The following is an 18348-nucleotide window of genomic DNA, read 5'->3' on the forward strand; positions in this document are numbered from 1 at the left end:
AGTAAGATGAGGTATTTTTTTGTAATATATATATATATATATATATATATATATATATATATATATCAGAAAAAAAAAATCTGTAAGACCAACCTTACATTTTAAAATTTTAGTTTGTTAGTGTCATACAAGTTTTTACGAACTGGTTATTTATACTGGGTCAAATTTATTATTCTTTTTATTGTCATTCTGTTCTTTATGATTTTTAAAATAAAAAAATAAAAAAATAAGAGTCTTTTCCATAAAAAGGTTAACTTGGTTCTGCGTAAGCATGCACCAAGTGAACTTCTCCAACTGTTGCAATTTAGATATGAAAATAGAAGATTATGAGTGGAAAAAAGGAGAAGAAAAAAACAGTGTTGGTTGTTTTAAAATATAAGAGCAACTTTTAGGTAGTAATAATGTCTCAATTATTGAGAAGTCGTGCATGTCCTAGTACATTTCTAGAACTCAAGTATTAATTTTGTATTGTGTTTGTGACAATCCCACTATTATCTCACATTTATCAATAATATCTTTCTTGGTTGGTCTTGTCGTATCAATAACCATTCCTACATTTGAATATCCTTCGTATCTTGTCTCTCTTGCCACCCTTTTATTTTTCTCACACTGTTTATTCTTCAATCCTATGCTTTCTTCACCATATATCATCCCACCAAATATTTTAAATTTTAATTATGAGTGGTGGAAACATGTCTATTTGTTTTTTTCTAGAGACTTTATGTCTCAATCCAATTGGAATTACCATAAAATGCTAATTATCGCGTGTACTTTTATCATGATAAATAAATAACGAGGTTGATAGTAGATGATAACGAAGGTATATAACATTTTATTGTTTTAAAAACATAACTTAGTTAAGTTTTGTTCTGAACATATCATTAAGATTAATGACCGTGTTTTAGAAGTATTGTTCACTTTGAAATGTGAAATTCTATCATAATTTTATCTATAAAAGATATTTTTGAGAGTGAAATGACGAATAAATATTTAAATTGTATTTGACCTCAACTTATAACGAGATGAAACTAATGGGTGTATTGAAAGAAATTTTAAATCTTTGATATATTTGAATGTTTTTAATTTAGTTCATATTAAATATGTTTGGTTTTAGTATTCGACATTGTATGTTTTTTAATTGAATGCTTGTAATTTAAGTGTTTTCGTTAGTTGGATTGTTTGTTATATTGAATTGTCATTTTGTTTGTTTGTTTTCGGATGTTAAAAAATATATTTTGTTTGTGTCAATAATATTAAACGATGTTAAAAATGTAAAACAACCAATGATTTTTATTATCAATATCATTTTATATTAATTATAAAACATTACATTTTTTTAAATGAATGAAAACAATTAAGATACAAAACAAAATAACGAATTTGGATTATATGTGTTTTCTCTATTATCTATCTCTATGCTAAACCTTCAAAACATATTAACTTACACTAATTTCTATATACATAAAAAATAATAAATCAAAATTAGTGTATTTCGAAAATACAACAAAAAGATATTTATAAGTCAATAAAGAATTTGAACTTCAAATTAATTATCACATCATTCTCTTAATAGAAAAATTAATATAAAAATGTATAAAGTACAAAATTTTTTAATATCCAATAAATAAAAATAAAAATTCATAAATTTACAAGCGATTTAAATTATTTCCATCATTTAAAAAAATTATTATCATAAGCAATTAGAATATATGTATTTACTTATTCTCTAAAATACAGTTTAAAGAGTACAAAACCTAAAATTTAAAAAATCATGATACACGTGTGGAAGAACATTTCAAATATGATTTACTTTATGTTTCACTAATCCTAACCCATATATTAAGAAACAATTATTAAAAGAAAAAGAAGAAGAAAGGTTTGGCCCTAAGTTCCTAACCTAGATTACCTATCACTCTAATCAATATTAGCTGCCAAATATTGTCATACGAAGGATGAGCTCAGCCGTCATTTTGTAGTTTTTTTTAATAATATTAAATGTGTTAAAGGAAACACTCTACTTTTAAACTAGCAATCCACTAATCGAGAGAAAATAAAAGTGATATCAACTTTAATACAATTTTAATCTCTATTTTATCATTAATCACAATGGAATAACGGTTTGGGCTACAAAAGAAGAATCACTTTTTCAGCCAAATACATTATGTAAAATAACAAGTCATTATCATGCAAATAATAGCAAAGAAACATTAAAATAAAATATAAAAAAGTCCACCACAAGATCTTCTCAGTGAATATTACGAAGATATAGGTACGAATGAGTAAAACCAACAACATAACAATACAATTAAATTATAACAATAATATAAACTTTTTTGAGTGTAGGAGTGTAACGTTCACTTAAACAATTTTGTCTTGTTTTTGCAAAATTTTGTTCCAGTCATTCCTTCAGTGCTTCTGTCGCTCAGTTGATTCACCTACCGGTCAAGATACTTGCTAAAGAAACTCTAATGTTTAAGTCAACAATAGTTCGATCGATGTTAACAATTAATGTTGTAATAAATGTGAGACAAAAAAGTTCTAACAATCATACAAAACTTTTATTTATAGTTTTTTGCATGGGTTCATGACAAGACTTGATCTAATCATGACCCAATTGTATTTTAAACCTGAATATGAGCTTGTTTTATGATAATTATGACAAGAATACTTGTTTGTCTTGATTGCCACTCAGTGTGGGTCTTGCACAGTGTCGCTATGCACACTAGGTCAACGACTGGTTGATGACATCACATATTCCCATATTTTTCGAAGTGATCGCTACACAACTGGTGGAAGATCGTTCAATGTTACATGTATTTTTATAATCTCCAGAGTGATTATCGCACGATCGATCGACGGTCATTTGATAATACATATATTTTTATATATCGAACATTACAACTTGATCGTTGAAAAACTTACTATCCTAATTGATCAGTGATTGACCAGTCAACCGGTCCATATAGAACATAAACCTCAGTTTTGGGAATATCCTAAAAAATAGACCCATCAAGATATATTGAAAAAAAAATCTAAGTTATATGTTAACAAACTCTTTGCATACACAACAATTTTTTTTTTAAGTTTGTTGTTTATCGACTTGACTAAACTTTGTTAAGAGGCACTAACAAGTAGAATAATGAGTCATAGACATGTATGTTGTTGAATTATTGTATTGTTAAATGCGTATGTGGACATGGTCATACATATGATTTTAGAACAGACATGTGCATCATGGTCATGCACCTTTCACTCTTCTCTTTGTCCTTTATACAAATATATTGTCCTTTCCCCAACTGCCCTTCACATCACGCGTGCGTGTCCTTTAGCAACACCAATATCATTAGGTATTGCACAGTCTCTGCATCCACTCGCATTTTACAATTTCTAATTTTTTTTCATGGAAACAAAGGTCCATCGTGACAATTATTTCTGGTCTTAGAGTTCCAATAACTTCAATGTAATGTAAGTATCTCATATGATAATTATTGTGTGAAGAGAAGAAAAAAAATGTATTATTTATTTTACTAGTAATGTTCGTGTTCTTTTCCTTTACTGTCCAAAGAGCCCATTGAAAGTTTCCCATTAAAAAGGCTAGCATTATAAAATGGATACTTCATAACAGTATTCTCTTTAAAAAGAAAAAAAAAATAGAAGTGTTCCACTTTTGAAGGTTCACGCTATTCAAGAAACTCATTGGATATTTGGATTAGGGATTGAAAGAGACAGAGAAAGAAAGGAAGAAAGGCAAAGCTGGCGCATATCCTACTCAATAAAGTCATTAAGTTCACTTAAAATTCCCTCTTTGTAAATCCAAACCAGGGAAAACAACAGTGATTTTGCATGAATGCATTTAAAAGTGACACATGCATAATGCAGACACCCCAACAAATGAGTTAATGCTAGGAATGCACAATTTTTTTTCATTTTCAGATCATTGATGGAAAAGTTAAGCCTCTATTCCACAACTAATAATTCCTATTTCTTTCTTCTATTGTCCATCAATGGCTACAAATTCTTTAACCAAATAGTGCAATAAAAATAAATACATTACACTGTACATCCAACTAAATTTATTGGTACTGTACTACAAATGGTGAAGCTGGTGTTGTTGCACCTTCTTACTGAGTTTCACTCATGTTCCTTGTTGTCATGCAGTTATTACATGATTATACTTGGAAAACATGTGTAACTCTGTTTTGCCTTGTGCCAATACATTGAATAGCACAGTATCATTTCAGATACTTGATTAATACTAAAATTTCTTTCTTTTCTGAGATAATATTTCTGTGCAAAATATAGCCAAATTTGTTTGAGTGTACCTAATTTTTCTGGTGTAGCTACGAAATTTCTTGCAGCTTTACCAAATTTCAATGTCCTTTCATCATCACTTTCTTCCCCCCACACAACAGTGATACTAATCCTTCTTTCTCTTCCTATTAAACAGATCATGTTGGGGTGACCCAAAAAAAGGGTCACAGACAAACACCTCTGGTCGCCCCTTTCTTTCCCTTCAAGGGGCCATCCAAAACCATGTCACTCCTTCCCACAAGTTAATTTTAGTACTAATAAAGTCACAACAATAACATCATGAGTAAAATGAAAGACAACATTCCAATAAAAGTAAAAAAAAATGCTAAAGAAGCACACTATCGGTTCGTCATTTGGCCATTGAGCACTTCTAGTACACACAATTGCAGTAGCAGGTAAAGACAAAAGTGCACAATCAATGTACAAAATCAATAGTTAATAAGCATGTTTTACACTATCAAATCCCTTAACAAAAATACTATGTGCCATCACCACCACCAACTACCTTTCCATCTTGCTGTAACTCACCACCACATCGTTCCACTCCTCTCCCTCAATGCACCACTCTCAAACATGCATACACCTTTCCACTCACCTCTAAAACTTGTATAAATCATTCCAAACACTAAACTACAAAAACAGAAACTTCTCCTCCATGCAATTGTTTCCACAGTAAACCCCTTTTCCCTCTACACACCCAAAAACCCAACCAAATAAATTCCTCCTCGCTCCGCACACAACACAACACAAAGCAACACACACACACACACGAATCCGTATCACACCAACAACTAAAACATCAATAACACACCACCATGTTCACAGTTCTGCTTCTCCTCTCATTCCTTCTAAGCACCTCTTCTTCTCACAACCTATCATACCCTCATTTCCAACAGCTCCACGTAAAACAAACCCTCGCACAAACCAAACTCATTCCAAACCCAAACCCAAACCCAAAACAACAGTCCAACCAACATCAAACACCCAACACTGTCACTGATTCATCATCAACAAAATGGAAACTAAAACTAGTCCACAGAGACAAAGTTCCCACCTTTAACACTTCCCACGACCACCAGACCCGATTCAACGCCCTAATAAAGCGCGACGCCAGAAGGGTCACAGCCCTCCTCCGCCGCCTGGACTCCGGAAAATCCACCTTGGACTCGGAGGCATTTGGGTCGGATGTGGTATCGGGTATGGAACAGGGAAGCGGAGAGTACTTTGTCAGAATCGGAGTTGGAAGCCCCCCTCGGAACCAATACGTGGTCATAGACTCAGGCAGCGACATTATATGGGTCCAATGCGAACCCTGTACCCAATGCTACCACCAATCCGACCCGGTTTTCAACCCAGCCGATTCCTCCTCCTACGCCGGCGTCTCCTGCGACTCCACCGTGTGCAGCCACGTCGACAACGCCGGCTGCCACGAGGGACGCTGCCGCTACGAAGTCTCCTACGGAGACGGGTCCTACACAAAGGGAACACTCGCTCTTGAAACACTCACCTTCGGAAGAACCCTGATCCGAAACGTGGCAATCGGGTGCGGGCACCGCAACCAGGGAATGTTCGTTGGCGCCGCTGGGCTTTTGGGCCTCGGAGGTGGGCCCATGTCCTTCGTGGGCCAGCTCGGTGGACAAACTGGCGAGGCCTTTAGTTATTGTTTAGTGAGCAGGGGAACCCAATCCCCCGGAATACTCGAATTCGGACGCGAAGCAATGCCCGTGGGTGCAGCGTGGGTTCCCCTAATCCACAACGCGCGGGCCCCAAGTTTTTACTATGTTGGGCTTTTGGGTTTGGGAGTTGGAGGCCTACGCATACCCATACCAGAAGATATTTTCAAATTATCCGAAATGGGTGATGGCGGAGTCGTTATGGACACGGGCACCGCCGTGACGCGGCTGCCCACGGCGGCTTATGAGGCTTTCCGGGATGGGTTTATAGCCCAAACCACTAACCTGCCACGGGCCTCCGGAGCGTCGATTTTTGACACGTGTTATGACCTGTTTGGGTTTGTATCGGTTCGGGTTCCGACCGTTTCGTTTTACTTTTCGGGTGGACCTATTTTGACCCTGCCAGCTAAGAACTTTTTGATCCCAGTGGATGATGTGGGAACCTTTTGTTTTGCCTTTGCTCCTTCTCCTTCTGGGCTTTCCATCATTGGCAACATTCAGCAAGAGGGTATTCAGATTTCTGTTGATGGGGCTAATGGGTTCGTCGGATTCGGACCCAATGTCTGTTAAGTAATACTCGTGTATATCAACAACCATATGAATTTTGCTAGTTTTAGTGTACTTCACCATGCATTAATTAATAAATAATATTAAGGTGCTTGGGTTTTGATTTTGAGATAGATAGAAAAAGTTGATTTGGGTAATGTTTTTATGGTGTGGAGTGTGATAGTGAGGAGGATCCAAGAGAAGACTTTTACTGAATTTGAAGGTGGGAAATGATTTAGCTTCACTACTGATGATGGGTGGACATTGTTCTGACATCTTTTTCTTTTTTTCTTTCTTTGACATATGTGAAATGAAAGCTGGTAGAAGAATTGAATGATGAGGGAAGAAGGGGAGCCACCACCATTATGGACATGTGAAAACCATCAATAGGGACTCTGCTCTGCCTTTTGTTTTTGTTGGGACCTCACCTTCGACTCACTTTTCCAAAGCCAACCCATTTCTGCTTTGCTTTTTCTCTTTTCAGGGATCTAAGATTAACATTAATCACCCTTCTCCATTTCTTTTTATTCCCTAATCTGCTTCATTATTACCGCCAAATTCAGCCTTACTTCTTCCCTTCACGTCAATGCCAAGTACATCAATATTTTAGCAGTGAAAATGATGTTTTTCTTGTCCAGTCCTTCGGCTTTGTTAAGCACTTTATAGGCCCACCATAAAGTAGGAACCTGTTGATGAAAAATGGTGAAAGCAAAGGAATCAATTTATGTACCCTTTGATTAGAGAATGAGATCATATAGGATATACTTTGCATTCTCTTCTCTCTTTTTTTTCTTACTGAATGTTATTATGTCTCAGACCATTACCTCTATAATAACAGTAAAAAATGAATTTATTCTAGTGTACGCTGATAAAAAACTATAATTTTGTTTTTACTAGTTATTTTTAAAACCTGATATGGCATTGATATTAATACGATCACAAATCCAGTTAGCTCGACGAACGTGTTGCATTCGTAAGGAATCACTTTGCTTGTAGCAAAGAAAATGTTAAGAAAGAAAACAAATAATCAGTGCATTACACGAACATTCTACTTTCATCAGATCAAGTCAGAGGAATACAAAGTATACAAAACATCGTTGTGTCTTCATATTAGTAAAGACTGGAAAAAGTGAATATTAAAAGGAAAATAATTTATGTACATTCAAAATATTTATTTATACCTAATATACACCCAAAATGAGAAAGATATAAAGAAAAAAAAAGTACCTCTATGTCGAATGAAGGTAAATGACCTACAGATGCAGAAACTACTTTTTATTACTTTTAATCAAACCAAAATTTCGAAGCAAAACCAAATTCTACGCGACAGTAATCAAACAAAATTAATTCTATAAAATCAAAATTCTGCACAATCAATGAATAGTGAAGTTATTTTCAATTATAGACAAAAATAACGGTGTTTAATAAAAATTAAAAATTGCAAATAGAAAGGATATTCATTTAAAGTTTTGAATTTGTTCTAAAATAAGAGTCTACATTGAGTTGCTCAATCTAGCTAGAAAACTGTACACTGCAACAAAAGGAAGGGTTGTTGCAGAAGGTCATATTTTCATAAAACATTATAATTTAATAAGAATATTTACAGACAGCCTTCAGCTATATAACAGCATGGAGGACAAAATTGCCCTTGTGGGCTTCAAAACAGATCAAATTACCACTTGGATCAACCAAGCCTCTCCTACCAAATCTAGACCATGAAGAGATATTTCAGATCATCCACTGTAAGGCGAGTTCCAGACCCACCAGCATGGTCTTCCCCAAAAGCAGATGCAACCATTTTTCGCTTTTCGTCCTACCAAATGGTACAACACAAGAACATAATTGAGAATTTATTTCACAGATACATTCTATCTTCATCTCAATGACATGTATATATCAAAGCCTACTAAATAAATAACCCTTTTTAAAAAATATCACTTCATGTGCTAACTTGCCCTTTATCTTTATACAAGATTGACTTTTCTCCTTGGACCATAATAGAACTTCTGTTAATTTTGCAAGTCCAATTTTGTTTAATGAATTACAAGCGTAAGCAATATTAAAAAGGAGAGGTTAAAGGTGAAAGCAAAAGCAATTAAGAACTTGTAAAGTTTGATTGGCTGCTAAGCCTCACTCATTTTGACACATACAAGAAAATTAAACCGACGGATATTGTACCTGAAGAGACAGTATCCGATCTTCAACGGTATTTTTTATAGTAATCCTTGTCACAGTAACAGGACGAGTTTGCCCAATTCTATGGGCTCGATCAATAGCTTGATCTTCAGTTGTTGGATTCCACCAAAGATCCAAAAGAATAACATGACAAGCAGCAACCATATTCAAACCAAGATTTCCTGCCTTTAGTGACATCAGCATAACAGTTATCTGAAACAAACAAATTTCAATTAATCGGCCAATTGAGACACTTAAAACACAGTAGATAATTGAAGTCCAAGTAGTAGCAAAATATACCGATTGAAATTGCAACAACATTATTGATATAGCCATTAAGAGGATTAAATTTCATACCACTTCGTCTACTAACAATAGTTTCTCATATTGCTTTGTGCCATTTATTGATTCGCATATAAAAGCTACACAGCTATAACAATGTTGGGAAGGGCCAAACCTCAGGTTCAGTATTGAAATCCCTAACAGCTTTGTCCCTTGCAGCCAGAGTCATCCTACCATCAAGTCTCCTGTACAGTATACCAAATTGACACAATGATGTCTCAACTAAATCCAACATGCTAGTCCACTGGGAAAAAACTATAGCCTTTATCGGTCCTTCAGTTGTGGACTCTGAATACTTTCTTGTGTGTTTTGCAACCCTAGCCTCTGAATCATTGTCATCAACATCTAGATCAACAGAAGATGACGGCAAATCTCTACAACATCCAGAGTTCGATAAGTCAGAATTAGATATTTTCACGTTACAATTTGACTGCAAAACCTCAAGAACAGCTTTGACTTTAGATGAAATGTAATCATCTCGCTGCACTAGCAAATAATCACTAAGATGTGAATCTGAAGAACTAGAAGTGCCACCATCATCAGAGATACAACTCTTCAAAGTAACTTTGGAGAAAACAAGATCATCACCGATTATTTCTTTACAATTAACAGCAGGGCACGTATTATCATCACCAGACAAATATTCCTGTACACATTCATAACAGAAAACATGGCCGCACATTGTAATAACAGGGCCATGAGGGGGATCCTGTTGAAATATAGTGCATATCAGCCATAGTCATTATTGACATCAAATCACTACTTACCACCCATTATAACAGGCTAAATGAGAAATCAAAATCGAAAAATCACTTGAAGTACGTAGGGAAATAAAGAATTATGTTATTGATAACAATCACACAAATTACATTCTCATAATCTCAATCTGTAATTATTAAACTCTCTGAAAAAAGAAATACAAATATGCTGAAATGAATAAATATATTTTGAAGATATTTTTTCCTAATCAATATGGAGATGTTCATGATATTTTTATCCTAATAACCAAAAGGATCTAGAGTACTAAGAAATATAGCATTTGAATTTAACTCACATTGCAAACATGACAGATAGTAAAGGTTGCGTCCAAACAAGTAAACAGATTAATCAGCAATTCCCGTGGAAGAGATTTTGCCATTTCAACAGAATCCTTCCCAACAGGATCAGAATCAAAATCTTTAACAAGACGTGGGTGATCACAAGCCTGTCGAAGACGTAAGAGCATTAAAAGAATATTAGCATAGTTTTGGTTCACTGTCCCAGCAGCAGCATATGCCTGCAAAGAATGAGATTTTAATGTCAGATCCACAATACTTCAGATATAAAAAGATCAAACGAACAAAAAAATTCTATAATTTACAAAAGTATATGCTAGACTTTAATAAATTAGATACAAAAAGTGAGATGGGAAGTTTAAAAACTCCACCACCCCAGCACTTCTTATATATTAAGTATATGGCAACCCATAACTGATTCACCCATGCAACAAGGTTGGAATCTGACAGAAATGCACTTATCAGGCTTTTAATAAGTACAAAATTGAAGCTTATGTATGTTTATGGAAGTAAGAAACAATTTAGTAATCATGCAAGATTTAAGAATATCACCAATGAATATGTACCAATTTAGTAAGAATATTGATAGCATAAAAGCATATGCACTTTCATAACTAGTTATTAAAAGACTCAACAGCTATATTAATTTATAATTTTACCATCAGAAATATGCTATACCTGAGTGCTCTAAACCATATGATCTAACAGTTAATCTGATATCAATTTTGTTAAACTCCACGGAAGAGAGAAACATTGAGATGAAACCGTGTTTCTAAGACAGAACAAAGCGTCATATTTATATTGAGAAATAAATAAATAAATAAATAAAGAAGAGTTGATATCCTCTAATAACAAATATATGATATGGAATAAATTAAAATGTTCCTAATGATACATGTCTAATCTAGATATTCTTGATTTTACAATTATAACACTACCCCTCAAGTTGGAGCATATAGGTCATATGTGTCTAGCTTGCTGCAAATATACTCCCCTTGGTCCTCTTAAAGATTTGGTGAACATGTCAACCAATTGTTCATTAGAGTTGACAGTCCGGTCTCTAGTTTTTCTCTAACCCAATGACAATCCACCTTAATATATTTGGTTCTCTCATGAAAGAAAAATTAGATGCAATGTGTAATGCTGCCAGGTTCATATACAAGATGCGTAATCTTCTTCAAATTTAAGTTCTTTGAGGAGTTATTTTAGCCATATGAGCTCACAAGTGACTAATGTCACTGCCCTGTATTTTGCTTATGCACTTGACATTGACACAACATCAGAATAATGAAAGCAAACCTAGGAAAAAGGTTCCCAAAAAATCCTCCAGAGGTCGACCAGACCAAAAAACACTAAGGAGAGCAAGAACAATAAAAGTGAACATAGGAGAAAGGTTCGCAAAAACAAAAATCCTTGAAGAAAGTGGGTCTACTGGGCTATCATGGTTTTGAAAAGGACTTTGATATCATGTTATACTATAGGGAAGAGAAACCATCGAAATGAGACCGTACATTTCTGAGATTGCAGAAGTATTTATAATGAGGAACAAACAATACAATGTATAGAGGAGATTTGATCCTCTAATAATAATAAAGATGTGATACGAAAATAATAAAAGTGTTCCTAATAATACATATATAATTTAAATATTTCTGATTATATAGGATCAGCTCCTTACATCTCAGAGTGAAAAATGAGCGAAGTCATCTTCTTTGGAGAATAGCTACCACCGTTTGATAGAGTGAAGTCGTCATGGACATCAGCTCTTAAAAGTGGATGGCAATGTTTGGAGTCCCACATTGAGTAGGTTAAGATACTTGATGTGTTACTTAAACCTAGAGGTTCTCCCACCTCATGGCCTGGTCTTTTGGGTTGGGCTCTCCTTGTTGTGCTTAAATCCTAACATAGAATTACTCTCGATACACAGATTTAATTTAGTTATAGATAAGAGAGCAATCTTAATCTTTTGTCTTCATTCCATAACAAAAACCCTATCATCTCAACAAAATTAATACATGAAATTCAGTTCTACAGGTAGTGTTGAATATTATCTTAAAAGGCTGCTGCCGATATTAGTGAAGGTTCTATCCTTCTGCCTGCAAATGTTACTTCTATCACTATCATAATGAGTTTGTAATCACCGAGTTTGAAATGTCATTAGAAAAAGGACATTTCTAGATGTTGCACTTAAAAGAAACAAAAAAGTATAATTACAAAGTGTCTTGGTATTAATATAAAAGAACTAACCTTAAATTGAGTGCGTGAGTCTGATTCCAACTTAGTATAGAAGGCTCGCTCCTCAACGGAGAAATCCACACTACTGAGCTCAATTGTTTTAGGAGGCAAATTGATTATTGGCTTCCCATCAAGCAAAGTTCCTAGACAAATGCAATAAATTGATGTTATAGAACAGAACTCATACCATATTTGACTATAAATCAAAGGGAAACTTACCTCAAATACACAACTCAAAACCTAGATGGCTAATATGTTCAGTACACACCCTTAAACAAATAATATTACATTTATAATCAAACATAAAGAAAAAATAGTAAGTTATTACATTTTACACAGTGGGAATGGTAAAATATAGATTAGGGATGAGTTCGCTAAATAAATGGAATAATTCCAACATATAAAAACATCTGAAAATCTTTCCAAAAAAAAAGTAAACAGACTGACAATGTAATATTATGCACAGACTATACTTTCATGGTAAATAAATTAAATTCACTAATCCAGCAGCAATGAAGGAAAAATATCCTACTAGCAGATCTGTTATTATGTTATGGTCTTCTATTAAATCCCTGCATGGTCCTGCATTGGCAGTCATCTGAAAACTACCCACTATAAGCCTAAGAAACTACCTTACAGTGGAGCAAGTTAAGAGAAAAAAAAAATTACAAAAGACAGTGTTTTAATATGCTATAGAAATAGAGGGACTTGCAACACAACACCAAAGTGGCTACCTTTCTTGACATCTAATGAAATGGTATTATAACCAGTTTGCCCATCTGCCATAGTGGTGTTTATGGACATTTTCCAAACCTGACATGCTTGATGCAGGAATAAGTAGTCCCCTTATCAGATGAACGTGAGAAACCAAACTTGACATGCTACCTGCTTAGACTTAACATTATCGAAGTAACAACTAGACTTAAGCAGAGACCAATGAGAATTTAGCAAGGAGACTGAAAACCCATACCAACAGGAAAAAAGTAAACATGTACAATCTATCATCAATTAGTGCATGAGAAATCAGAATATAGAATTCACCTTTTGTACGACGTAACATTATGGCCCTTAAAACTGCTTGAAGTTTCTTGTAACCTTGAATGGGATCTCGGGAAATAGGAACCTTTATGGTGTTGTAGAATGATTTATATGCAGCATAAGGATCATACTTCAAGAATCTAAAGTAGCTATACAAATCATCAATAGTATTTTGAATAGGCGTTCCAGATAAGCACCACCTTCTTTTGGCTCTAAGGCTGCAGCAAGCTCTAGCCACTTGAGTTCTATGATTTTTTATTGTTTGAGCCTCATCTAGAATAACCCTAAACCAACCTACTTTTGCAAGAGGACCAGAAGGACATATCATAGAACTGTCAATTCTTTTTCTACCCTTTTTACCCTTCTTACTTCCGTTAATTGGTTTTTTCCTTTTTTTAACAGTAAACTCAGAGGATAACCCAAATCTTTCCCCATTTTTGTCCTCAATATCATCATCCTCAACTAATGGTTGCTTAGGAACTTCATTAGTCACAATAGAGTATGTTGTTAGAACCACATCAAATTTTGCAAGTTCTAGATGATTCTTAGTCCTACTGCCCCCATGATAAACTAAAACAGAAAGCTTTTCATCTCCAACTTTTTCATCAAGTTCCCTGGCCCACTGCCGCATAACACTGGCAGGGCAGACAACTAGGGTACCAGCAGCTGGCCTTTTTCTACTAGGTGCATGTATTGAACTGCTAGGTTCTCTATTAGGAAACAAATCATCAGCTTCCACACTATTTTTATGCTTTTCCACATCTATACCACCGTTGTCATCATCATCATCCAAATTAAAAGCTTCAGTTTTATAATTGCACACATCATCTGTTTTTGATTTTGACTGTAATGACCTCAATGCCAGAATGAGTGAAATCATTGATACTGTCTTCCCAAGGCCCTGCTTGAACAAGGTTTTGATATTCAGGTCACAATAATCAGAATTAAAGGTAAAGAGCTGTAGCTTAAGAAAATTATCACCAAACATTGACCTGATCATCAGCCAAAATCCCCCCCAAGCAATGCAAACTCTTGGTTTCCTTCTGAAGCATCCAAGCCAATGCAATTTTCTGAAATATAAAGTACTCAGAAGAAATAAATGGCCCAGAGCAGAAATAATAAAAGAAATTGAATAGACAATCCATGATACCTGATGTCTCAGAAGAGAGACAGACAATACACCAGCAGGTAAGTCATGTTCTGTTTTAGGTTGACTGATATCCTGTGATAACGAAAATCACAATTGACAATAATGATTCTCTATGAGTATAACACATACTGATGCGAGCACTGAAAAAGAAAATTTGAAGCAGCTTCCACAAATCACATTGATGCAGGACAAACATCAATAAAGCATAAGATTAAACACTAAACCAAGTAAAACTCAACATTTGGCTCAACGTTTCCATGCACTAACTATTGTTGTGGGGTGTTACTTCATTTAAAGTATGTTTAGTAGAGGTGAGAGAAATAGGTAAGATAGGAATAAGCAGGTAGAGTGGAAATAGATGAGAAATAAAGTGAGCATTAAAGGTGTTTGTTTGAAGAAAAATAGAAAGAGATTAGAAGAGGGAAAGAGAGATGGGTAGAAATAGGTGAGAAATAGTGGATCCCGCCAATTTTCCAACCAGTCAACTTTAACAATCCATTACATATAAGTCCCAAACACAGCTCCAAATTCAAGTAAATATTTTTCATTAAACTTACAAGATAAAATATGTCAACTAGATGATGTCTGCTCACACTTAACAGAGGGGATATCTTCTTCATACAACTTAAAGAATTTAAGGAGTTAAATATACAAACACAACAATAAACAACATGTAATACCTGTAATGCTGCCTCATAAATAAGTCTCTCATCACTTTCAGCAGACCTTTCATCACCTATTCCAGAACGATATGCAGATTCACTAGAAATTGCAAAGTGTGGAGTTATGGCCTTTCCAAGCACCAAAGATGGTGGAAGAATCCTGTTCCCACCATTTTGATACAATGAATGACCTTCGTCATGGCCCCTGATAAGACTGTCACGTATGTAGCCCCTGTCACCGGATATGCTAGGCCCTACTCCCTGGCGACGATTCTTAAATGCATCATGAACATGACTAGTGCCTGTGTTATCTTTTAAGTTGCTTGATCTGATGTCTGACACAAATAAAGGAGAAGGAAGAGCCCTTGTTGCAGAAGGCTGAAGAGTTGAAGGAAGGGTCCTCTTGAAAGCTTGCATACTTCTGTTTCCATTCTGAGCATGGTAGGAAGGTTCATCTCTTCGTTCAATTCTGTGGTTCAGTGCATTGGTACTGGACACAGGTAGTGTATGAGGTTTGATTTGTGAATGATTATAAACACTAGAAGAACTAAGGTTTGAACTATTAGCCCCTCTCGAAGAATTATCCCGCCTACCATAGTCTGCACATAATATTGCAAGTATGATGATTACTAATTTACAAATTATATATATAAAAAGGGACCTTTACTAAATATCACACACCTGAACTCCTCTCATTAATTGTAGCCCATTGCGGATCTATCTCCTCCAACTCATCATCATCTGACGAACTAATATATATACACTCATCCATGAAATTGAAATAACAATATATCTTCCTTCAGCCACCCTATAATCTACAACCAGAACCAGAAAAAGTTGTGCCAACCTGTAGTCATAAAGTATCATGAAAATCGAACTCCACATGACAATACCAGATTGTGGTGCGTAGATAAATAACTCTCTAAAATCACTATAACAGGAAGCACACTGAATATACTACAAACTAAAAATGTGTACTACATGCACATATAAATACTAAAAAAATGAAAGCAAAATGAAAGAGACTCAAGATAAATAAGCCACAGTTTGCAAACAATCACAACCAACGTTGGAGCAATAAGAACATACTAATGAAGTAAAAAAGAAAATAAGGAAAATAATGATGAAACTAATGGAAAGAAAAAGAAAAATGTGAACTGTAAATCTAAAGGAAGAAAAAAATAACTCAGTATAAAAGTAATCCTAAAAGGTGGGAAGGAATAGAATCAGTAAAGTGGTAAGTTGTGTAGAATACTTCCCCCAAAAATACCCAAACAAAGTTCAGGGCGTATAAACGGATTTCTGGAGTCAAAATATATCATGACAGAGCCACAACACAGTGCGTAAAAGACACTTTTGTGTCCACTAATGCAGCCATTATGGCTACTGTTAGAAACCACTCCAGCAATTGACCGCTATGGATAAGCCTTTCCAGAATGAAAACACCTTCACTCAGATACTCAACTGTTCTATACACCTTTCATATTAAATCAAATACTCAACTGCCCATAGGCATTTATCTTGTAGCAACCCACACAAGGGTACACGTACACCTTGAGTTCTATATAATTTAAACTTTTTTACAACAAACAAATGCAATTAAGATATTATAAAAATGTGGTAACAATCTCATTATTCCTTTTAAATGTGAATCCAACCAAGAAACGGGAGCGGGTAAGAAAAATAAAGTATCACACGACATAAATATCACTATATTATAAGGGCAACCTGTGGAATAAGTGTTGAAGCAAATGAGTTCTACCAACAAAACTCTCTTACAGATAAAAATGAAGAAAATTTTATTGACAGAAGATAACATGTATCGCAAAATAGTAAAAAGTATTATTACTTAGTTGAAGGACAAAATATCCAGAGCAACTTCCCTCTATTTTCATTTAATGTGAGTAAAATAAATGCTCCCAATAAAGTATTAACAGCTTCACTGCAAATGAAGTATGAACTAAGAAGTATCAATGAGGATAAGCACATGGTTACATCCTTTGAGTGAAGGGATTACTAAAGATGATTAAAAAAACTTTTGCAAATTCATAGACCTAGGCAACTCTTTGGCCCAAATTGTATGTTACCTTCATTTCATCTCATCCTTTCATCCACCTTAAAAGATCTTTCCACCTAACTACCAAATAAATACACAAGTAGAGTTCAAATTCAAACAATCACCGAAATACCTAAAAAAATTTCCCTCCAGGCAAATAACATAAAATTGAGTAATACCAAAATCAAATCATTTATCTTCCTTTTCTCTATTAGTGTTCCACCCTAAAATTAATCAATTCTACCAAAAGTAAAACACCAATGAAATCCATAATAAATCGAAACTAAAAGAAAATTGCCACTAACATACACACTGCCATTTTGTATAAAAAATCAAACAACGACTTTCTCGCATTAAAAAGACAAAGTTCATGTAATTCCACTATTTAAGAAATCCATGCTCCAAACGACAGCAACAATTGTAAGAGAAGACCAACGGAAATAAACATCCAAAGCAGATCAACCACATTGCACAGGGAAGAGAGCGGAACCAAAATTCAAAGCGTGAAAAACCACCAAAACCTCGACCATTGGGGAAAAAGAAAAGGTAGAATATAAAATTGCGAAAGAGTAATTGAGGGTTGCCTTTTGAGTTGAGGAATGTGTGAAAAAGAAACGATCTTTGGAGAAGAAAGGGAAGAACGCAGCAGCGATAGCTTTGCACCTAAACGCAGCAAGCGATAGTAAGAGAGGATAAAAACGACATAGGTTGAAAATGGTTTGAGTTCACTTACGCAAAATCTGAGGGAAACACGGAATGAGAAATTGCACTTCCATAGCAATGATCTCAGACTTTTGCCCCAGTCCTACTCCGTTCAGGTTTTATTTCTTTCCCTCTTTCAAAGTAACTTCAACTTTCACCTATAATTCAATAATCTCATTTCTAAGTTCTATTGATTTAATTCATCGCTAATTAATACATATTAATTCGTAATTAAATGAAAAAATATTAAATAACTTTTTGTTTAAATATTTATTATGTATCAACAGTTATACAAATACATACATTATATATATATATATATATATATATATATATTAATTATCACAATTATTTATAAAGTATTTAAATTTTACTAATTAAAGAGTAAAATTAATAAAACAAA

At 34.5% G+C, this 18348-nt stretch overlaps 2 protein-coding genes across 3 annotated transcripts; one reads left to right on the plus strand and one right to left on the minus strand.

Annotated features, from left to right (window-relative positions):
• The first annotated feature begins 4538 nt into the window (after positions 1-4538).
• Positions 4539-7304, plus strand: LOC114191924 (protein ASPARTIC PROTEASE IN GUARD CELL 2-like). Its single transcript, XM_028081378.2, has one exon. It carries the CDS (start codon positions 5127-5129, stop codon positions 6552-6554), a length of 1428 nt encoding a protein of 475 aa, XP_027937179.2. The 5' UTR covers positions 4539-5126; the 3' UTR covers positions 6555-7304.
• A 664-nt stretch (positions 7305-7968) lies between these two features.
• LOC114191470 (helicase-like transcription factor CHR28) lies at positions 7969-18115 on the minus strand. Of its 2 annotated transcripts, XM_028080647.2 has the most exons (12): positions 17977-18115; positions 17828-17906; positions 15869-16034; positions 15206-15786; positions 14526-14597; positions 14368-14445; positions 13379-14276; positions 12350-12480; positions 10102-10323; positions 9163-9756; positions 8709-8918; positions 7969-8343 (listed from the first exon to the last, which is right to left on the minus strand). In XM_028080647.2, the coding sequence occupies exons 3-12, from the start codon at positions 15957-15959 to the stop codon at positions 8239-8241; spliced, it is 2982 nt and encodes a 993-aa protein (XP_027936448.2). In that variant the 5' UTR covers positions 15960-16034; positions 17828-17906; positions 17977-18115; the 3' UTR covers positions 7969-8238. The 2 variants fall into 2 exon arrangements, with proteins under 2 accessions (XP_027936448.2, XP_027936450.2); XM_028080649.2 differs by lacking the exon at positions 17828-17906 and having other exon boundaries at positions 17977-18096.
• Between the last annotated feature and the right edge of the window lie 233 nt (positions 18116-18348).

This window comes from Vigna unguiculata, chromosome 7 (assembly GCF_037176805.1).
Source record: "Vigna unguiculata cultivar grain cowpea cultivar isolate G323 ecotype 2 chromosome 7, ASM3717680v1, whole genome shotgun sequence".
NCBI classification, from domain to species: Eukaryota; Viridiplantae; Streptophyta; class Magnoliopsida; order Fabales; family Fabaceae; genus Vigna; species Vigna unguiculata.

Excerpts from the sequence above, each read along its gene's own strand:
- LOC114191470 (XM_028080647.2), bottom strand. The coding sequence starts at position 15,959 with ATGGATGAGTGTATATATATTAGTTCGTCAGATGATGATGAGTTGGAG. Across the intron at positions 15,787-15,868 it reads AATTAATGAGAGGAGTTCAG|ACTATGGTAGGCGGGATAAT; the intron begins GTGTGTGATATT and ends TATTATGTGCAG. Across the intron at positions 12,481-13,378 it reads AATGTTACGTCGTACAAAAG|GAACTTTGCTTGATGGGAAG; the intron begins GTGAATTCTATA and ends GCATTTGTCTAG.
- LOC114191924 (XM_028081378.2), top strand. The coding sequence starts at position 5,127 with ATGTTCACAGTTCTGCTTCTCCTCTCATTCCTTCTAAGCACCTCTTCT.